This window comes from Nanorana parkeri, unplaced genomic scaffold, assembly GCF_000935625.1.
Source record: "Nanorana parkeri isolate BGI_ZX_2015 unplaced genomic scaffold, ASM93562v1 scaffold240, whole genome shotgun sequence".
Taxonomy (NCBI): Eukaryota; Metazoa; Chordata; class Amphibia; order Anura; family Dicroglossidae; genus Nanorana; species Nanorana parkeri.
In genome coordinates, this window is record NW_017306508.1 from 1197895 (window position 1) to 1221369 (window position 23475).

The 23475-nt window shown below is 44.0% G+C and overlaps 1 protein-coding gene across 1 annotated transcript in view; it reads left to right on the forward strand.

Moving 5' to 3' along the window:
* The window catches only part of CAPN8 (calpain 8), a 49667-nt gene extending 26499 nt beyond the window's left edge, over positions 1-23168 (forward strand). Inside the window, exons 11-21 of the mRNA XM_018556504.1 lie at positions 2409-2420; positions 3883-4094; positions 5501-5537; positions 7167-7232; positions 7322-7379; positions 10382-10446; positions 13956-14024; positions 15841-15919; positions 17067-17183; positions 19389-19447; positions 23145-23168. Coding sequence (XP_018412006.1) covers positions 2409-2420; positions 3883-4094; positions 5501-5537; positions 7167-7232; positions 7322-7379; positions 10382-10446; positions 13956-14024; positions 15841-15919; positions 17067-17183; positions 19389-19447; positions 23145-23168 — 798 coding nt within the window. The remainder of the gene's footprint in view (positions 1-2408; positions 2421-3882; positions 4095-5500; positions 5538-7166; positions 7233-7321; positions 7380-10381; positions 10447-13955; positions 14025-15840; positions 15920-17066; positions 17184-19388; positions 19448-23144) is intronic.
* The last annotated feature ends 307 nt before the right edge of the window (positions 23169-23475 follow it).

The following is a 23475-nucleotide window of genomic DNA, read 5'->3' on the forward strand; positions in this document are numbered from 1 at the left end:
AAGGCATATGCTTCAGCGCAACTGAGCCAAACTGACAGTCGAAGCGGGGCGAGTGGCCTGCCGAAGGCCCGCAAATGACAGCTGAGCGCAGCCAGCCAGGATCTCACTGCCGTACGGCCCCTATGAGAATGGGGCGAACGGCAGTGAGTGAGCTGCTGGAGCTTCGGCTCAGCCGGTCCAGATGTTGGATCTGCTGAGTCGAAGTCCTTCTGCACTTCGGCTCAGCAGACAATGCAGAGCATGGTGGGCTGACCGAAGTGCCACCAAAGGCAGCCAATGTACGGCTGATTTCAGCCAATGTACAGCTGAAATCAGTCGTACTGAGTCGGAGTGAATAGCCGAACGTTGTTCGGTTCACTTCACTTTGGCTCGGTTATTCACTCGGCTGCCTTCGGCAGCTTTGTGAATAACCCCCTTAGTCTTTTGACGAAAATTAATTTTTATTTGTAGTCTTATTTTAGTCATCCGATTAATTTTTATGTTAGTCTAGTTATAGTCGACTAAAATCGAATAGGTTTATTTTTAGTGCAATGCATTATTTAAGCAATTCTCTAGAATTTCCAAATTCATTTCATTATATATTCCTGGAGTAAATCTCTACTAACCTGTTATATAATTACAGTTATGGTATTAAGATTTGAGCATGCTATAGAGACATAGATTTAGCCGCTGTGAATAGAACGTCTTCATTTATCTTAAAATTAAAACAAAGTTTCATAAACAAACAAGAGTATTACTTTTTCACAAACAGACGTGCAACTTTATATGAAAAAAAACTTTATTGACATTAACCCCATTGCACATATTATCTGAATTGCTAGCTGGTGCCCCGCTGGGTAGATTAGTAGGTTATTATTCAGTTGTTCACATCTCCCTACTACAGGAAGTGCTCGGGGAACCAGAAGCCAAATGCACTAGCCTGGGTACTAATTTTCGTTTCGCTCCCAGAATTTTCTTTTGTTAACGTGCAGGACGACAGTTTGTTTTCGTCCCATTAACTACTCTAAAGTTTCGTTTTTGTTTCGTTTTCATCATTGAAAAATGGGCAAAAAAAAAAAGACGAAATGAACTACAAATGTACATATTTAGATTTCTTTGATCCGAATGGGCAACAATTCAGTGTCCATTTGGACAGCACATGACAGCCCCCTGAACTAGCATTCTTGGGGAACAAATTGGGAAGTATTGAAAGACCATTCATCATTTTCACTGGACTGGGGCTTTCTCTGTGGGGTTTCCACTCCCTTCTCTGTTGCTCTAAACAGGAGCAGTCCTACAACTAGAGCACTTCCTTATAGGTTTGAAACTGGCCTAGGAGATGTTGCATGCACATTCACTCATCTTTTTATGTCCTATGAAGCCTAAATTCAGTCAAACCTTCTATTTAGTTTGTGATAGAGTGAGGGAGGGTTGAAGCCTTTCTCAGGTTTTTGTTGTTTTCTGTGTCCCTATTGAAAAGAATTTCCCTCATTTCCTGTCAGAACAGGAAGTGGTGCGAAATCTCTTCAAGTGTGGACACATTTATAGTAGAGAAGGGTTAGAACTTCTGCCAATTCTTTTATTACTGTCTTTGCCTTCCTGTTATGGTGACACCCACACCCCCATTCCTTGTATAGGTGTCACACGGACAGGAAGCAAGGAGAAATTTCCCCACTTGGTTCACTGACAGGAATAAAACACAACAGAATTTTAAAGCTGAACTCTGGGCAGATGTTAAAAATACACAGATTAAATTAGCTCTGTAATTATGAATACATTATTAAATGTATTGCTGAGTATGACCTGGTATCAGCCTCTTGTAGTCCCTGTACAGCAGGGCTGGATTGTAAGAGGAAGACGCAGTACAAGTAGCCAATCAGTTCATGTGCTGACAAGGTGCATGCTGATAAGAGGAGAAAGCAGGGCAGGGCAGTGAGATGAGCTCATCACTGTGCTGCTTTTCCTTTCACTGTCCAGTCACAGGCTGGGTGGATCCAGAGGAAGTTGTTTAAATGCTGCTGACCATCAGACTGATGACATCTAGTGGCAGAAAAAAAGTACTGCGGGGGAATCTCTGTATTGAAGATAAATATTGCAGCAATATTTGGTTTTGTTATTGTATATTTTAAGGGGCTGTTTATTTATATTGTTATTTTTGGCGGCAGTTTTCTTTTAACTCCCGCACTCTATCCCATTTTGTCTGAAGTTAGCTTAGTTCCTACGCTTGTGCATATTCCCGTGTTATGAGCAGCCATCCACTAGTTCACCAAAAGGGAATGCTGGCAGAGGAAGTTCTTTGTATAACTTTGTAGAATCGGGTCCATCCCTCCAGACTTGTATTGAATCCTGGAACACTGACTTCCTCTTTGTCCATAGTATAACAATCACAAATTCACTCATACAACACTCTTTTTTTTTCTTTCTTGCAGGTTCCAAAAGAGGTACATTGAGTTTGATGCCATTCAATCTCCCTCCACCATACTTTGCATTTAAATAATGATGAGAGAAATTGATGTTGTTGGATCTTACAACGGAATTGTTCCTGTTCTATTCAGAATAAGTTCTCACTTTATTACTTTAAAATCTGTACCATGTGAAGCTACAATGGCAGTTTACATTTTTTGCTGAGTTAAAGGCAAAGTCCAATTTAAAAAAAATAATAATAATAACAAATACACATTCATAAAAGAAAAATCTGCAATGTGATCATTTTCCATGACATACCCCAAATATGGTTGTAACATGAAGCTTGGTATTAAAGGTAAACTTATCCTTGAAATATAATAGGTGTCTGTATAATACACAGTAATATTAGTGATAGTAAAAATTACTGGAGGGGCAAAAATGACAATTGTATTATTTTTTCTTATCTGCCATACCCTGCCTCTCGCATCATATTAGATAATCTGCCTGTCATTCACTCATCTGGAGAATATCGTTTTTCTTTTCTATTGGACTTATTGAAATATCACTGACTCGGGAGGGAGGCAGACAAAAAGAGAAGTCTCTAAATAAGCCTTTCTAAACCTTTTTCCCCCCAGAGAAACCCTCAAAGCCCCATCTGACAACTCCTCCTAGAGGAGAAGGCCACAGACTGGGCTTGGTGTTGTTTGTTGGTTTTACTATTGAGCAATTCTACAGCTTGCCACCGGCTTCTTTATGGATCCTTGGATAGTTTGGGGCAAGGATGAGCCCGTGCCCTGGTTTGGGTATCCGATAGCCAAGGAGGTGACCCAGTTTACAGGACTTGAAAGCAGCACACTAAAGATCTTGGGAGCAGCGGACTAAAGGTCTTGGGAGCAGCAGACTACAGGGCTTGGGAGTAGCGGACTACAGGGCTTGGGAGTAGCAAACTACAGGGCGTTGGAGCAGCGGACTACAGGGCTTGGGAGCAGCGGACTACAGGGCTTGAGAACAGTGGACTACAGGGCTTGGGAGCAGCGGACTACAGGGCTTGGGAGCAGCTGAATACAGGACTTGAGAGCAGCTGAATACAGGACTTGAGAGCAGCTGACTACAGGGGTTGAGAGCAGCGAACTACAGGGCCTCGGAGCAGCGGACTACTTCTGAGGTTTTATTACTGTCTGTGTCCCTCCTGGGGGTATTTAGCCTCTCTATTTGTCCCGGTGACCACTGTCATTGGCACAAAAAGTGATAGGAAATCCGAAATTTTAAAACTGGCTCCTGGAAAGGAAGAAATGTGAACTCTTACAACAGGGACACTTGTTTCAATGACAACTATCTAAAAGGGAATTTTAGTCACTATAAGTAGATGTACTATCACTTCATGTTGTGTCTCCAAGACAGGAAGTGAACAAAGAAACCTTGACAGGGGTCCTTACCTTATCAAAGACTAAAGTTTTGGGTGTAGATATACTTTAATGTTGTCTGTCATTCCTTTAGGCTCAGGACAAAACAGACGTCCACCTCAGGAATGATTTTTTCCAGACTAATCTCTCGGCCGCTCGTTCTGACACTTACATCAACATGCGGGAAGTCTCCAAACGCATGAAGTTACCCATCGGAGATTATCTCATTGTACCATCCACCTTTGAACCTTTTAAAAATGGAGACTTCTGCCTGCGCGTCTTCTCGGAAAAAGCTGCTAAATCACTGTAAGTGTCAATGACAGGTCATTGGGCTTACTACCAACACACTATTAAAATGCAATAGATGATGGTACATCACATTCTGATTGGGCTGGTACTGTCAGTAAGCGTCACATGATGGACTGCTGGGTTTCTGGCCAGGGATCAATGGTAATAGACAGTAATCGCCTTAAAATAAATCTACTGTCAAAACGTGTTTTAATTTTGCATAGTTTTTTGCAACGGATTAGACCTTCTGTTGGGACTTATCTCATTGCTTACAGCCCTGTAAAGGTGGACAAGTTCTCTTTAATGTGTTTTGTGTATAAGGTATGTTTTAAGTGAGTGCAAATCTTTCATTATAATTGTATAGTTTGCATGTACATGTAGTGCTCACCCACGAAGAAGCCGCTGGATGAACGGGTCTTCCATAGCCTGCCTAAGAATTTTCAGCAACCTGGCTGCCCCAATAGCACTTACTGTACCATCCTCTGTGGCGACCGATAAACATGAGATCCAGACTGTGGATATGATGCTGAAGAAACTTTATTGTAGAACTTCAGGGAGAGAGGTTTGGGGCTAGGAACATCTAGGATGGTGTAGACTCCTTTAAGTGGTAGAACAAAGTATCTGCTGCCTCCACAGACTAGGACGTTTATGCCAGAAGTCACCAGTCATCTTCATCCCTGGTGTTAGTAGCAGCCACTGGGCCTCCAGACTCAGGCCTCAGTGTAAGCACATGGCTAGTCCCCTAGGCTACAGGCCTAGCCAAATCAGACAGTCCGTAGCAGCCTCCACCCAGGAAGGGCCCCGGGGGAGGTAGAGAGCCTCACTTGGTCCGCCCCAAATATTTATGTCCTCTCCCAGCATGTACCACTGGCCATGAACCTCCTAGTGATTGGCCAGGGAGACAAAGATATTCATTACAATCTTTTATTGGTTGCTATGCTCTGTGGCAAGGATACACCCAGCAGCAGGCAGATGCAAACGATAGCAGATTGCTTAGGGGAAACCAAATGAGCATACACTATAACACTATAGATCAGCATAAGACTGAATACAATCTGACCACAATTCAATTTTAATAAGCACTCCTGCTTACAGGGTGCTATTTATTGGTATTTATATAGCGCTGACAATTTACACAGCACTTTACACAGTGCACATTTTTGTACTTTAGTCACGGCCCTCAAGGAGCTTACAAACTAGGGTCCCTATCTCACATATATACAAACGAAGGCCAATTTAGAGAGGAGCCATGTCTTTGGAGTGTGGTAGGAAATCGGAGTACCCAGAGGAAACCCACACAAACACAGAGGGAACATGCAAACTCCATGTAGATAGTGATCTGGCTGGGATTCAAATATTGACGCCAAACCACTGCAGTTTTCCTTTAATTTTGACATTTTTTGTTTTTGTTTTGTTCCCCCCAGGGAAGTTGGAGAGGTGGTAAAAGCAAATCCTTATGAGGTAAGTGCCGATTCGGCCCCAAATTCTTAGTCCTAAATGATACAATGTCATTCTATATGTTGAACCAAGATTTAATTTGGTTATGGAGCGGTAGAAATTTGCATCAGTCTAAAACATTCTGGCTCAGGGATGTGGTGGTACCGGATGAGGGGAGAAGTGAAAGTAAGGGGCTGGATACGGATTCCTAAAATTATGATATGAAGGATGAAGTCCTCAATGAATTGTGTTCTGTGGTTCTCCACAAACTGGGGATCTCCCTGGGGGCCAAAGAGTTGAGAAGTCTACATATATATTTCCATTATAGGATTTGAGGGGACCACTAATTGGAACCGCAACAAGTTTATGTGTGTATAAACCAAAAGCAGCACCAAACAGACATTTTTAGAGGGCAGCAAGCAGGCCGGATTTCCCACAAGGGCAACCAAGGCCTGGCCTCGGGGCAGCAGGGAGTAGAGGGGCAGCAGGGGTGTGGGATTCCTATCTCCCGATGCCCGGGAAATGCAGTTCCGGGCGGGTAGTTGTTTTCTACATTTAGCCCTGCTTTGGGCAAGCAGAGCTTGATGAACATGGCCTTGGGGCAGCAGAGAGAGTAAATCCGGCTCTGGCAACAAGTATTTATTTGGTTCCTCTGCTGACAACAGGACAATAGTGGCAGGCAATACGTTTTGAAGCCAAACAATTCCCCTTTTGGAGTCAGCAGAGCAGCTTGACTCCAAGAACATCTGGTTGGCGCTTCTTTAGATTTATATCCTCATAGACTTCTTGTGGTCCCCTCAGTCTACAATTTAAATGCCATTTACAGTGACGGCTATGGTGTATTAAAGCAACTTTGATGCTATACACACGCTACCCAGGCAAGCTATCCCTGTAAAAAAAGAATGTAAATCCCTACTTCTGCCACCTGTACTTCTGCCACATGTGCCACTGAACATGGCTCAGATCCTGCAAAATCGACTTCTGAACTCCACTCGGAAACCAACACTTCTGGGAGGGTCAATCTCCTGAGTCCACCACTACTCTCACTGGTTCCAACCTGCTGAGCTACCGTCCCTCCATCACTTCCCTGAGAAAATCCCACCACAGGTCTGATTAACAGAAGATCCTGGATGGAGGAATATGAATGGCCTCTGCACAGAAGCATGTGGCCATGGTGGGCAGTCTGGAAGGAGGTGTTTAATTTGCTGGATGTGTTGGTGCATATAGCATTGGGATATCGTGTTTGTATAGAAAGGCAGATTGGCCACCCCTACACAGGAAGTCGAGGTGGCTGAATCTTATAATATTATTAAGACAAACTTGTGGCCTGGAGGCAAAATGATGAAGGACCAGACATGTATTTTTTTATTTTTTTTTACACAAATACATTTTAAGGAATAATCACCCAATCAAATAGATTAGAAAGATTATGAAATTATTATATATATATATGTATTAAAGTTTTGGATAAAAGAGAATTTACAGTGATTGAAGAGGGTCGAAACAACAGACAAAATGGGATTTCTTTCAGCTAAACTTCACTGGGCTCCCAAGATTGTGGAAACGTTGCATAAAATTGGAGACTAATTTGTTGTTTAGAGCTCCCCAGAAATCCAGTAACGCCTTGAAATAACTATTTCTGTTCTCCCTCAGCCTCAGATATCCGACCAAGATGTGTCTGCCGACTTCAAGAATATTTTCCAGAAAATGGCAGGGGACGTAAGTAACTTTGAAACATCCTCACTATACATTACACTGCCCATTGGTGTCATTGTTTCTCATTGCTTACTGCTTCTTATCTATTGTAGAAAGGAGAAATCAATGCTAAGGATATTCAGGCAATTCTCAACAAGCTTCTAGCAAGGAGTAAGTTTATCTTTTCTACCATAACTTTTATTTTAAAGGGAAAATACAGCGTCTACAGCAAGCCAATGATTTCTAGTTATTACTGCAATGTATTAGGGACATGTTAGGCCCCCAGTAAGGTTGTTTTTTGCTGTCTATATGCCATTGGAGAAATTACAAATTATCCACAATAATTCACTTCCTCCCCAATGGGGACACAAGGAAATACAAAACACATTTTAGTATACTACTGAAAGATTACCACGTCTGAAAATTTCTTATTGCTGCCTGCGTGTTCCTATCCCAGTGACACACCCCTCATTTCTTGTTTTGGGGCCACAGGCACAAGATGAAAACCTGAAAAAAAATTTAACTGGAGTCCTTAAAGTATTTTTATATAAATTTCACATCTTTACCTGCTTGCTCTTCCATATTTGTGTTATTCTTTAAAAAAAGAGATGTATTAAATAGCCACTAGAGGGAGCAAACACTTTTTTTATTTTTAAATCAGTCTGCGTATCTTATGAACTGTTCCAATTGGATATCACTTACCCATTTCCACAGGCAGATGCAAAAACCTGACATAAATGTTAACACTTCTCCACTCTATAAAAAAAAGAAGCTGGAGTGTTTAAAGTATTTTTTTTTACTATCACAAATTTTTATCAAGGTTTTGGACAAGACAACGAAATAAAATACACATAGCATCTCGCAGGATACTTACTGTTACACAGTCATGTAAGGTCATATCATTGCATAATGATAACTGTTATGACAAATCAGGTATATTAGATGCTCATAAAGGGACAAAAAACAAAGGTACATTTCACATAATGAGCTCAAAAGAACAATATTAAGAGACCAAGAAGGGGGAAAGGGTAAAAGTATAGGAAGGAGGAAGAATAGAAAAAGATCAGGGAGGTATCCGGGACACAGGGAGTGGAGATCGGTATTGTAACAGGAACTCTCAGCTAAGGAGACTCAGAAATGTGTAGGTATTGCATCCATGGCTCCCATACCCGTTCGAATTTACTTCGGGTATCTCCGAGGATGCTTCTCAGTTTCTCGTGTACCATTATCCATGACAGTTTAGAAATAACTTGTCTGAACGGAACTGCCGGGGATTTTCAGGCCTGTGCCAAGGAAATGTTTGCAGCCAGAAAGAAGAATGATAATAATTTGGCTTCGGGCTTGGATAAACCAGGGACTGGACGATTCAATAAAACATACTGTGGGTCACGAGGTGGTCGGATCTGGAGTACTTTATAGATCAAGGCATAAAGTCTATTCCAATATGGGCGGAGGCGCAGACATTCCCACCAAGTGTTAAAGTATTTTTTTAATATAACTTTTACATGTTTGCTTGCTTGCTCTTCCATATTTGTGTTATTCAATTAAATATAGAGATTTGTATATGAGCCACTAGATGGAGCAAACACTGATTTTTAAATCACGCTGCATTCCTTCTTAATAACAGTTGCCATTAGATATTACTTATAAAGCTTTGTTATTGAAGAGCTGACCATCTTATACACATGCTTTTTATACACATGCCTTGTAAGAAGACATGTGTGACAGAAATCAGCAGGGCTGTAGCTACCATGGGGCGAGTGAGGCACTCGCCTCAGGCGCAGCTGAGAGGGGGTGCAGCCAGGGCCGGCCTGGCTACGCCCTCTCGCCCCTGTTGCCATGGCGCGCACAGGGCGCCATTGGCAACAGGGGCGCCAGGTGGCCAACACAGCCGCGCGCTCGGCAGCGAGAAGAGGAGTGGCACAGGTTCAAGCTTCTCCTCGGATCCCCACTGCTCTCCCCCTGCCTGTATGGGCTGAGGACTCCGTGTCCTCAATCTCTTTTTCTATTTCAAAAGGGAAATGTCAGGAGTCTGTTTAGACCCCTGATATTTCCCCGTAGCCCCCCCCCCCCAACAGTGAAAAAAACAAAAATGAATAAAAAATAAAAAACAAAAAAGACCCCCCCCCACACACACACACACACACACGCGCACATTACTAGACATGTGGAAAGACTAAAAATGTGTTTCAGACGAAATAAACGGAAACTAAAAATACTTTTTGGATTTGGCCACCAGGGCATTCTGCACATGTGCTCCACCATCCTGGAGGTGGGGCACATGACGTCACATACCGCACAGGTCTATTGGGGGGCACAATTTTCTGTTCTTGCCTCGGGCGCAAAAGGGAGCTAGCTACGGCTCTGGAAATCCAAACATTTTATAGAGCAATTGCAATAAGCCATTGAAAGCTCCCTCTAGCGGCTAATCTACAAATACCAGAAGTATCTGTATCAGGAGCTCTGACATCCTCTGCAATCTTGATACACAGAACACAGCTGACTTCGAAGTTAAAGGAGAACTCCGGGCAAATCTTTAAAAATCCTTGCAGTGGGGCTACCCCCACACTGCAAGGGTTGACTGTTCATTTTTGTCTAGGCGCTAAAAAAAAGGTATACTCGCCCGAACCTCTGAGCCGGCTCTTTGCTTCTCTGGTCTCTGAAGCCTCTCTCCCCCTATGCCGCAGCATTTTGGAATGTTCCTAGCGTTCTCATGTCTATACACTGTGTATAGAACGTGATGATTTATAGGACCTTAGACTGCTGCAGTGGAGGGGGAGAGAGGCTGGAAGGGCCGGTCTAAGAGCAAACCGGCTCCGCGTTTCGGGTGAGTATAATTTTTTTTTTAGCACCCAGACAAAAACGAGCAGGTAACCTTTGCAGTGAGGGGGTAGCACCACTGCAGGGGTTAATAAAGGTTCTGTGGTTCACAGAATGGATAAAAAAAATTGAAATAACACCACACAGGGCAACACTAAAATTCTGGCATGAACAACAGGTATTTGTTTTACTTATTGAACAGATATAACCATGCACTTTCAATGGTACATGTAACAGACCAAAATGTAGCAAATAAGAGAAGTTCATTATTGGGGTTCACATATTTTAACCCTGGTTATGGCACTCTCAAAAGACAGGTGAAAGTATACAATGTATTTTTATTTTATTTTTAGGAACAGACTTAAAATCCACTGGATTTACACTGGTGACCTGCAGAGAGATGGTCTCTCTCATGGATGTATCCTTTTTGTAACACTCTCCATAAACAATATATAGAGAGAGATATGATAGACTCAGACTGTAATTTTGGAAAAGCCGTATTAGGCGCACGGGCTGATTTATGACCAAATTATTTTATCGTCATCGATGATTTCAGATAAAATCTTTGGTTGTCTTTGATCGTTAGGTCTGTCTACATCGCAGATGTACAATGGCTATGGACCCTCAGTTGGCCACCGGCAGGAAACAATTTCTTGGACTGATAATGGCTTTGGAAGCCATTGCCAGTAGAAAGATTTTCATCAGGGTGTTAGAAGATGACGGCTGCTTAAAAAAATTGCAGTTTCCTCCGGATTCTAATTCATTTGACCTGCAGCCATGTCTCACACAGGACCCTAAGTTTCAATGGTCAGAGGCACCCACCACAGATCCATCTACAAGCTGCCTCAGTACAACTGTGATGTCTCTTTAAGGTCCTGTTAATCAACAAATGATGAACGCCTATTTATGCACCTATAGGTCTAAAACGCATTACATTCAGATACTGTTTTTGATGCATTTAAGGCACATTAATAAACTCTTGCCAATTGCCCTCTCTGTGTTGGTTTCTCAATTTTTTAAAGGGTAAGTAATGTAGAGGAACTGCCTGGTACTGGCTGTACAGGCACAGGTTCTGGCTGGCAATGGTACTGGCAGTAGAGGCACTGGTTTTGAGTGGCACTAATATTGTTTGTACAGGCACTGGTACTGGATAACAAGGGTATTGAGTGGCACTGGCTGTACAGGCACTGGTTCTGGCTGGCACTGGTACTGGCAGTACAGGCACTAGTTTTGACTGGCACTAATACTGTTTTACAGGCACTGGTTCTGGCTGGAACTGGTACTGGATAACAAGGGTATTGACTGGCACTGGTACTGGCTGTACAGGCACTGATTCTGGCTGGCACTGGCTGTACAGGCACTGGTTCTGGCTGGCATTGATACTGGCAGTACAGGCACTAGTTTTGACTGGCACTGATACTGTTTGTACAGGCAATGGTTCTGGCTGGCACTGGTACGGGATAGCAAGGATATTGGCTGGCACTGGTTCTGGCTGGCACTGGTACCAGAAATACAGGCACTGGTTTTAAGTGGCACTGATACTGTTTGTACAGGAACTGGTTTTGGCTGGTACTGGATAGCAAGGGTATTGGCTGACACTGGCTATACAGGCATTGGTTCTGGCTGGCACTGGCTGTACAGGCACTGATTCTGGCTGCAACTGGACTGAATTGCACTGGTTCAGTACAAAACAGAAAGGAAGTGGCTACTGGAGCTGTACTATCCTCTATCATTTCCTGGTGCTTTCTGAGATATTAGGAACCCCCACTGCCTTTTCCTCAGTGCCTTGTAAACTCTTCCTGAATGTACCGATACCACTATATGCACAGGTTAAGACATATTTTCACTTGTATAAATGGTGGTGGTTGCCAAGCAGGAAAGCCTCCTGAACGCAACAAGTTGTATAATTTTTGCTGCACAGCAATGTGATGCGATGTAACTGCACATGTGTGTACTTCACTGTCTGGTGACCATTGAGCAATCTCTCAGATGTGTGTTGGTTGGTGGTTGAAGAGCTTTAAAGATGCGAGTCTTCCACCTTGTGTTGTCGTACTTGTGAATGAGACCTTTTTTAATGAATGCAACAATTTGTGTTATTTGTAGATCTGCCTAGAGTTCAACTTTCAAGTTTCAAGCAGTAAAAAGAAATAGAGATGTCACTAATAAATGGTAGCTATACACTGAGTGGCCAGATTATTATGACCACCCCATCAGTACTTCGTTGGGCCACCTTTTGCCTTCAATACTGCGGCGATTCTTCTTGGCATTGACTCCACGAGATGTTGAAAGGTGATGCGAGGAATCTGACACCATGCCTGATGAATAGCACTGTCCAGTTCTGTGAGATTTGATGGTTGTGGAACCAGCTGCCTGATGGCTCTTTCAACTTCGTCCCACAAATGCTCAATTGGATTGAGATCTGGTGATTGTGGGGGCCACCTAAGCAAGGTAAAGTCTCCCTCATGTTCTTGAAACCACTCCTGCACAATACGAGCACCGTGGCATGGCGCATTGTCTTGTTGGAAGAAGCCATCTCCATTGGGATACGCCATCAACATGATAGGATGAACTTGATCAGCAACGATACTTTGGTATGTTGTGCTATTCAGACGTCGTTCCACACGAATTAAAGGGCCCAAATCATGCCAGGAAAACATGCCCCAAACCATAACACTGCCCCCACCAGCTTGAAGGGTTGTACTCATGCATGTGGGGTGCATGCTTTCATGCTGTTCCCGCCAAATTCTCACTCTGCCATCTGCATGATGCAACTGGAAACGTGATTAATCGGACCACATGACTTTTTTCCAATGCTCGACTGTCCAATCCTTGTGTTCCTGTGCGAATTGGAGACGTTTTATCTTGTTAACTGCAGACAGCAAAGGTGTTGGAACAGGCCTTCGGCTTCCATATCCCATACGATGCAGTGTACGGTGAACAGTGCGTTCAGAGATCATTTGAGAGGATCCGTGATTAAGATCTGCAGTAATTTAATGCACTGTTGCCCTTCTGTTGTCTTGTACCAGTCTTGCCACTCACCGTTCTGCCCCAACATTGAACAGGCGCTGACGGCCACAATTCGCACCTTCAGACCCAGATTTTCGGCTGACCGTCCAGTCTTTAAACACTTTAACAACAGCTGCTCTTGAACATTTAACAAATTCTGCTGTTTTGCTGATACTCGCTCCATGGTTCTGAGCGCCAACAATCATCCCACATTCAAAGGCTGTTAAATCGCTTTGTTTACCCATATCTTCAGAAACAAATCACTTCTACTGTCGTGGTAAACAACCTGCTTCCCTATTTATAATGGTCTGGCCCTCTAGCAACTTCAGCGCAAAATTATAGCTAATTTGCCTACAAACGTCAGGTGGTCATAATAATCTGGCCACTCAGTGTATATGCCCTGATGTTCACAAGAATACAAAAACAACAACTCATCAGCTTGTCTTTGGAGCTGACCTTCCAAAATTGGAGACATTCCAGAAAGTGCTGTAGTCACTGTTTGGCAAAGAAATTTCAGAGTGGCTCCTTTAACAAAAGTCAACTGAGAAATTGACTTTTGTGAAATGGAGACGTGCCGACGGGGGTCACACACTGAATGTCAGCCAAGTCAGCGGGACAAATTTTTAGCAGTGTACAGCCAGCTCCAAGGAGGATGCTGATTGGGTCTCACTTGCCAAAAACTGGTCTGGCTTTGCAATGGTTCCCGTAAATGACAGACATAATGTGACCTAGTAAAGGGGCTGTGAGAGCCCTTTATTAGTACATAGCGGAATACCGTTATTTTCAGTAACACCGTTATTGGCCAGTTTCGACAAAAAACTGTTTGTGGCTTTCTTGGAAAATGATTGGCTTCAGAATTATTGACCTTCTATGATGACATGTGATTAAAAAAGATATATTCTTTGACTGAGATCTGTTCAGATGGATGGCACTGGAACGCTGAGTCTGGTAGAATTCAGAACCCTCTGGATGAAGATACAGAAATATTTGGTACATATTTCTTCCTATTGCACGTTTCCTAAAAAAATAACAATAATTAGGCAATTACAGCAGCTCTGCACCCTAAGGGGGTGACATGTAGTTTGCAGATACACTGTGTATCAAATAACATTTATTTTCAAAGGCCAAATCTACTTTTCCCCCACCCTCCATCCTCCCTCCCTGACAATTTGTTTTTTCCAAAAAATCTCATTATACTTACCTTATTTCCTGATGTCCTCTGGGGGGTCCACTGATATCATTGGTATCAACCTGGGACGTGCGGTCAGGTGAGTCAGAGCCTCACCTAGTATTATGGAGGAAAAAGCTGTCAGCTTCATGTTTAAAGCTGACAGCTTTTTCTCCATTCAGATCGGCTTCTATCAGGTTACAGAGCAAGGAAATCCTCCCCACTGTGTCATGGACGTAGCGCTAATAATCAATTGATAGTATGTTGCGCTAGGTGAAATTGTTACAACAACTCCATCTCTCCTCTAGTGGAGTTGTGATTAGTGAATGTGGTCTGTCCGAATTTCTCTAACGTGATATACTTTGTTGAATAATACATTATTAAATTCTGTATTTAGTGTCCAGACTGTTATTATTCAATATAATAAATTATATTGAACAATAATAAATTATATTGAACAATAACAGTCTGGACAGACCACATTCACTGATCACAACTCCACTAGAAGGGAGATGTTGTAACAATTTCACATAGCGCAACATACTATCAATTGATTATTCACGGTTTTACCACACATTGTTGCAGCTGGTATTATTTTAGACAAACAGTATACTCCTAGCGCAACTAGTTGTTGTTGTATATGGACGTAGCGCTGCCTGTTAATTACAGGCAGCGCTGCATCCAGCTTTTGACAGGTAGTTAGGTTACACAGCAGCGGGCTTCCCCACTGCTTGTGTAACCTAACTATTGAGGCAAGAGCTGCAACAGCCTCTACTCTGTGTTAGAGGCGTGAGCTCTGTGGATGGCATTGGACCAATGGCAAAGCGCCATTGGTCCAAGCTGTCCAATCAAAAAAACAAAACAAAAACAAAACACTGAGGCCATCGAACTCGATACCTCACCAGTGATGAGCCAGAAGTGAGGGACAGGGAGGCTCCTCCCTTCCTCCTTCACGCTAGCTTGGGGACCGGTGGCGGGACGTGCTGGTGGCGAGGCTGGGGAATGCCTGACCTGGAATCAGAGGTACCGCACGTCACTGGTATCAACTGTGTGTGGTCCTTGCTCCTGAAGGGCGAGGTGCTCGTATAATCTAAGCCCTGGTCCTTCTGATGCTATGCTCTCATGGGGCATGTTCATGGCACGTTGGGCTCACAGGAAGTGAGTTGTACAACCCTAGGCATCATCCAACTCAGAACAGGACCTAGTGATGGATTGGAGAATAGTAAGTCTATAAGGGAAAGCACCAGAGTGGAGGTGAGTATTGCAGCAAGACCTGATTTTGTGTTTTTTTTCTTAGACACCCTGCTCCACTAATCACATGAGTTTTATTGAGCATTAATAAGAGAATTCTAATGGGTGCATCAAGGGGCATGTTCTAAACAGTAGAACAGTCAAGAGTTTACTCACAGCATAGTAGTAAAATGACTCAGAATTGTAGAAAAATTTACTCCAGTGGACCATTTCTTGGCTGCAAATGGTAAACGTGAAACATTAATGAACTGCGATGATGACTGATGTAATGTTTATAAAACATTTTACATTTACTTCAATAAAAGTCAAAACATTTTAAAATCTTTTGCATCTTTAATAAATTAAATATAAGCTTTTAAAATCCCTTTAAATGTGGTCTGCTTACAGGATATCTTCAGTAAAGCAGACACAGACAAATCAGGCACCATGGATGCCCATGAAATGAGGACGGCCTTGTACAACGCAGGTAACCGATTGGAGGCTGGTTTTGTCCCAGTCATATACAATTGTGTCTGTTCATGCAAGGTGAGGATCATACTGGAGGGACTGAAGAGAAGGAGCCCCACCTCATGTTGAGAGGATCAATGAATACCATGTGACCTGAAGGAGTCTGGGAGAGAGGTGTGCTGGACTTGTAGTATATTTGATGGCAGAATGAGTTATTAAAGAGAAGCTGTATCATTCAGAAAACTTACCTTTTATCATTAAAAATCCATCCTTGTACTTTGATCTAGTCTCTTTGCCTAGATTGAGATGATGTCCTCAGTCTGCTGCAGGCTGGAGGAAGAATTTCCTCAGTCTCCCCTCCCCCCAGTGGTCAGATTTCAACACTGTACCTTTGTAGCAAGTCACCATGTGGGAGGCTGCAGCAGGTGCTGATCTGTGTCAGACATTTGTGAAGACAGCCAAGAGTCGTCTGTGAAGGTTCTCATTCATCCAGGTCATGGTATATCTGTAAAAAATAAGTCAAGGCAACTGGACTTGCTTTATTTTTCTTGAAGACGTTTCACTGGACATCCGACCAGCTTTCTCAATTTAGAATGACTTGTACAAAAACATTTCTGGGAATAAATATGGTGAATGTCACTCCAATCCACATATTTGGATTGGTTGTGACCGATTATGTGGATTGGAGTGATATTCACCATATTTATTTCCAGAAATCTTTTTGTACAAGTCATTCTGAATTGAGAAAGCTGGTTGGGTGACCAGTGAAAAGTCTTCAAGAAAAATACAGCAAGTCCAGTTGCCTTGACTTATTTTTTACAGATATACAACACCAAGATTTACATAAGTGTGTCATCATTGAGTCAGCATCTCAGTCCAGCAAGTTGAGGCTAACCTTGGAAGATGACTGAACAAAGATGGCTCCATCCTTCTGGGGAGTAAAGCCGATGAATACATTGTCAGAGGGAGTACTGTGATCTCTGTGAGAGGTAATAAATACCTGGAAGAGTTGCACATACATGTTACATGGTCTGCCTGTACATGACATGAACAACATATCTGATGCTCAGTCTACTTTATATTCTCCCATAGACAGCCGATATTCCTCGGTAGTATCCATGGCTAGGCTAAGACTAATCTCTGTTGTTGTTGTTGTTTCCTTGTAGGATTTAATGTGAACAACAAGATCCAGCAGAGCATTGCGCAGCGCTACGCTTCCAGAGACCTGACTGTTAACTTTGACGCCTTCATTGCCTGCATGACTCGTCTGGAGACTTTGTTCAGTAAGTGAGAGATGAGCCAAACTACAAACTATTGTGCAATGCTGAACCCACGGACCTTACACAGACCTTACACAGACCTTACACAGACTTTACACAGACTTTACACAGACTTTACACAGACCTTACACAGACCTTACACAAACTTTACATATACCTTACACTTTACACAGACTATACATAGATCTTACACATACCTTACATAGACTTTACACAGATCTTACACAAACTTTATACAGACTTTACACACACTTTACACAGACTTTACAAAGACTTTACACAGACCTTACACAGACTTTACACAGATCTTACACAAATGACGTTACACAACCTTTACTTCACTTTTCAGTGCTGGCATGTTAGTGCTTTTTACTTTTTAGTGCGGGGCTGGTATAGTTTAGTGTTTAGGCTTTAGGTGGCAGATGAGGTTAGGGGTTTGGTTAGTGTTGGGGTCATGGGTTAGAGTGTTGAAGATGGTGTTAAATCTAGGGTTGGGGGGTTGGATATAATGTAGGTGTTAGAGTGCAGATTAAGTGTTAAGATTGGGGTTTATATTAGGTGTTAGGATTATAGGTGAAGTTCCTTTTATAAAAGTTCCCCCCAGCTAATAGCACAGCACTAGGGCCCCTAGATGGCACTGACAAGTAAAGGAATTTCCTATACTCATCAGCGCCATCTAGGGGTGCCAGTGCTATGTGAACTTTTATAAATGAACTCCTTAATCTACAGTTTAGCTGTTGTATTCTGACATTGGTGATGTGCCGCTGTCACAATACCCCAACAGTGACTGCAGCTGTGGTTCAGCCGAGAATATTCAAATCAGCTTCATTGACAAAAGTCCATTGAAAGAATGGAGAGGCGTCTACTGGACCGCGCACTGGCTGAAATTTGACCGGTGTATGGCCAGCTTCAACCGACGCAACGTGTTACAATATTCACAATCCATGGCTGCAATCTTCATTCCTCTGACCTTGCTTGCACAGCTGACCTCCATTCTGTGGAGCCGTCCCCTGATAATGGTGATGTTAATGAGGCAGACAACTTTTATTTACGGTAGCTGGTCAGGTGGTGCTGCGGACTCACAGCGGGGGTAGGAACCCACTGGCAGGAAGCAGACCGGAAGATCCAAGAGCGAGGTACAAGAGGGCAAATCCAAAGGAGTAGTCAAGTCCAGTCTGGGCCGAGGCAGGCAGCTAAGGTTCAGAAGCGATAGGTAGGCCAAGGGGTCGGTAACCAGGAAGTTTGGATGAGGGGTCAGGAAGCAGCGGTAGGAACAAACAAAGGGGCTAGATGATCACGCTGTAGAGGTGGAATAACTCAGCAACAAGCCAGGGCTCTGACCAGGTTTTATAGCCAGGGGAATCAAAGCCACTCCCTAGTCGCCGAGGCAACCAGGAGGCTTCTCCGTCCGGGAGCCAATGGCAGGAAGGGAGGGATGGAAAGGTGTGTGCTGGGAACCTCCCTCAGCAAGGCCCACACCTGACGGCCTTAATGGGCGCAGACGCGCTACGTGTGCGCCCCCGTGCACGCGCACAAAGCCTGTCTACCACGTGCCCGGAGCGCATCTCGCGCATGCCCACCTGCACCCCTGGCGCCAGGAGTTCTGAAAGGGCCGAAGGAGCCCCCGTTCCCTACACCAGACCAGGTGGCCCCGAGGAGAGGTGACCCCCCTGCTTCCCTGACATCAAGAGGGATAACTGTAGTTTATGTGATAGCACAGTTGTCCTGTCTTCATTTTGCCTGACTTTGTCTTGTAGCTGTGAGTATAGTCCATGCCCCTAAGCATGCTATAAGTCAGTAAAAAAAGTGAGGTGTGCCTACTATGACACATGACTTGCCCGAGGAATGCAAGTGCTGCAGCACAATTACCTAGTATATAACCAATGATTAAACTCCTAGTTTGGATGTTCCAGGGGATTTCTGCAATTTGACCATAAGCTCTGTGCAGACTGGGAGAAGCAGCAAGACAGTCATAAGGAAGGGGAGGAAGGTAATGATGGCGGCCCGGGAGGACAGTATATACTGTATGTACTGGTATATTGGCTTACTAGGTGACTGAAAAGTAAGCTATCAGCCACTACAGAGCTGCATGATGAGTCTCAGAGTCTCTTTAACCCCATACACAGCACTGACAGCACAAATCTCAATCTATTGGGTCTTTAAAATGATTTGTTGTTAAATAAAATGCATTTATGAATTCTCTTTCAGAAATATTTAAGCTTTTGGACAAGGATGGCAGTGGACATATCGATCTGACCGTACCAGAGGTATGGTAAATTGTATTGAAAGCGTATTTCTCCGTTCTGTAGTCTTCCTGAACTGGCTGCAGGACTAGCAGACATCTACCTGTATGTGTGGGCAAGACTAACAAAATGTTTGGTACCTCCCACCAATATAAGCACATTCTCCCACGTTTCATTCAGTTAAAAGAGAACTATCGACCTACCACCAGGGTTTTTTCATAAACTGCGACGCTTGTTCACCACGTTTGTATGGGCATGGCATCCCCGAATCGGGAATAAGATCCTTACGCTACAGAAACAACACGGCGGAGCGGGACTCCCTGACATACGCATGTACTACAGGGCGGTCCACCTTGCCAGGGTAGTGGATTGGACATGTCACCAGGAATGCAAACAATGGGTGAAGATGGAACTAGAGGATCATGGGGCACCCCTTAAGGGCCTACCGTGGATTTCAGCGCCGCTCACCTCGGCTCTGCTGTCGCATCCCACTATTGGGGCAACGCTGAGAACAGCCCGAGAGACATTTAAAAACACATCCGTCTCCCCATTCCCATCCCCCATGACCCCTGTGCTGGGGGATCCAGACTTTGGTCCTGGTATGGCCGACGCGCGCTTTAAGGACTTATACAAGGCAAATAAGTATCGATTACTAGATCTCTTCGAGAACGGACACTGGCTTCCCCAGGCCTCCCTTAGCGCATTAGTATCTCCCCCCTCAGCACTTGGGCTGCCATGCAATTGAGACACTTCCTAATGGCGATTCCCCACTCTGCGCTGCCCACACGGGTTCTTACGCCATTTGAATCCTTATGTCAACAAGGTCAACCAGTAAGGCATGTGATTGCGACCGTATATGGGATGCTGATATCCCCCCCACAGGACTATTGTCCCCCATTCCTACAGAAATGGGAGGAGGAGCTGGGTCAAGTGTTCACGGGGGAGCAAAGGGCCAAAGCCCTGTTGGCCACCCACAAAGCCTCCATGGCCAACCAGACTCAAGAGCAGGGCTACAAAATCCTCTCCAGGTGGTACAGGGTCCCCAATCTCCTACATAAGATCAATCCATTAGTACCATCCACCTGTTGGAGATGCGAGTCAGGGAGAGGTACGATGTCCCACGTTTTTTGGTTTTGCCCCAAGCTCAGACCCTTTTGGGACACTGTCAGGGACATCATAAATCAACTCACCATGACCGACTTGGGAGACCTGCCTGCGACCTACCTACTACACATGTCGGCTATGCCTATCACCAAATACAAGAGGTCTCTCACTATTCATCTACTCTCTGCTGCCAAGGCGTGCATCCCTATGCTGTGGAGACAAACCACCCCCCCTGCCATGCGCATGTGGTTTGAAAAGATCAACGACGTATATAGAATGGAAGATCTCTCCTCGACTGTACACAACTCCGAGGCGCGCTTCGGCGCAACCTGGGGAGCATGGCTCCATTTCCGTTACTCCGATACATACCTGCGGGTCATGGCGGCCTGAGTGCCTAGGCTGGTAATGCTGCCCGGGGAATAAGGGCTACTACCTATACACTTTCCTCCCTTCTTTCCTTTTCCTCCTCCCCCCTGCTGTTAGGGAAGTAATTCCCACATATGTTTATTTTCCGATAAAACAATGTAGGAAAGACTCCTAGCGCTCCTACGATGTAGGAGTTTTCCTTACAGTACGTTAGTGGTAATTCCACCTTCTCATTGTAACTGTTTCGCTTACTATGACTCTTCAGAAGGTGGTACTGACTGTTGGTATACCTAGATGCGGAAGGCTGATATCAGTGATGTTTAATATTACGATGAATATGTTACCAATTCACTGGATATGGTGACTCACGTGTGCTTTGGAATATACCTGTTAAACAGATTATGTCCTGATGAGTTGCAGGCCCGCTGTTGGAACCAAGCGCGATTCAGGAATGTGTTATTTTCTTCTGTACCAAAGCTTGAGCGGTACGCCGCACACTGCCTATGTATGCACATTTTGACTTGTTTATGAATAAAGAGAATTAGAAAAAAAAAGAGAACTATCGGCCAACAAATAGTTCTCTTCGGGGTCACAGGAGCACATATACTAATGTCCTCCTGTGACCCAAAACTCAGCATTATATGCTGACCGCACAGAGCCGCGCCGCAGCTGGGACGGATCCCGACAATACTGTAGAGATCCACCCCACTGGCTGATTGGCAGCTGGCTCTGCCTATCTAGAGCCAGTGTCAGCTGTGCCCGCCCCCTCCCCGGTCCGTTCCTCCAGTCAGTGCTGGAGAGGGGAGGGAATCCATGCGGGGAGCGGTGACTGAGTGTCATTGCTCTTTGCAGGGAGAGGATCAGGAAGTCAGGGATCGGCGGTATGTGTTTGCTGACTTCCCGACCAATAGAGCCGACCTGTGACAGGTTCAGTGTCACAGGTCGGCTTGAATTATGGGGATAAGTGTTTTTCACTCACCCCATAATTCTCCTTTAAATACATCTAAAAAAAAATACTTGTTGATGTGCCAGAAATCCTGTGGGCTCCTAATGTCCTGTAGTGAGCTGACAACTCTTCTGCACCTTAGATCGCCCCTTCTGGACTACAGAAATCTTTCCCCTGTGCTATAGAGTTGGGGGGGGAGGGGGTTCTGTACTTCAGCCTTATAAACAGCCTATGGTGACAACACTGCTTTTCCATAGATACAGTACAGTGAGTAAGCGTTCTCACCCTAGTACAGGGCGTGTATTGCTGGCAGAATCACCAGGTTATATTAAAGATTAATAAGCTTGAAAAAAAGAAAACTAATGCAGCCGCCACATCTAAGTATTGGTAGGCTACAATATATCACACTTTTTTTCATTTGGTTGAGATACACTTTAAACAAGTCCCCAGGAGCCTCAAACCTCCCTGGTACACTAATATGCAAAATCTGACACCTCTTACCAGTGGTGAATGTTGTCCCCCCTCCTACCATCTCCTTCGTATTGAGCCATCACCTAAAGTGAATCTGTGCATGCCACAGCAAGACCAACAGGTTCACATACATACCAGGAAGAGCAGGAGTAAGTTCTGAGTCACTGGACACATAGCTTACACAGTGTTATGGTCTCCCTGTATGACAGTGCTGATTGGTCCAGTGCTGTCACATGGAGTGAGTCACATGCTCCTTCATACCTGGAAGTACTGGGTATTTTCTTGGTACTGAACAGAGCAGCCAGAGAGCTAAGAAAAAGGCAAGTATGTTCTGCTGGGTATGGGTTTTAGGTAAATTGGGATTACCCGGGGATTGGGTAAAGCAGAGGTTTGCTTTACTGTCCAATAGGAAGAGGTGTGGGATGCGGGAGGGGGTGGGGACAGTTTACAGCTAAGCAATGTCAGATTTTGCACATAACATTAGGGCACCCGGCAATCTTAGCTTGGAAGAGAAGGTAAGTAATCACCTGAAGGGAGGAATGGTTCAGCTTGGGGTAGTTTAGAGTACTAGGGAGGGGGGCTGGGAGATTTTGATATTATTAGCGATCTTGTCCTTTAAGGCACAGGAGGCATGGCTTATAAAATACACTAAACCTATATAACTGACAAATCAACTGCATTGCCTAAGCTAGCACCATGATTTACAGCATATTATTGGCTGGAACAGAATAAGAACAGTATTATTAACAGAAATATAACAATATATATTAACAGTCTCAATATCGCACTTTTGACCCTCATTCAAGCTTATTGTCACCTTTCTTATCTCCGCAGTGGCTTTGCGCTACCCTGGTGTAGAAGACGTCACGGATGGAACGGATTCACCTTTTTTGTTGTTATTTTATATACTTTTGCAACTTTTTTTTTTTATGATCAGATGTCAATAGGCATGCCATTTGTACCAGTTATCATAATTGACAGATACATTAGAAGTTTATTTGTTGGCTGTGTTCTGTTGGTTGAACTAGATACATTGGCATCACTTACTGTAACCGATGTTCAGACTGTACGATTCCCCGGTGCTGTCCTTTGATGAGCACTTGGCTTGGTGTGAGTCTACGCATTTCTTTACATGGTGAAGAAATATTTACCTTACTAATAAACT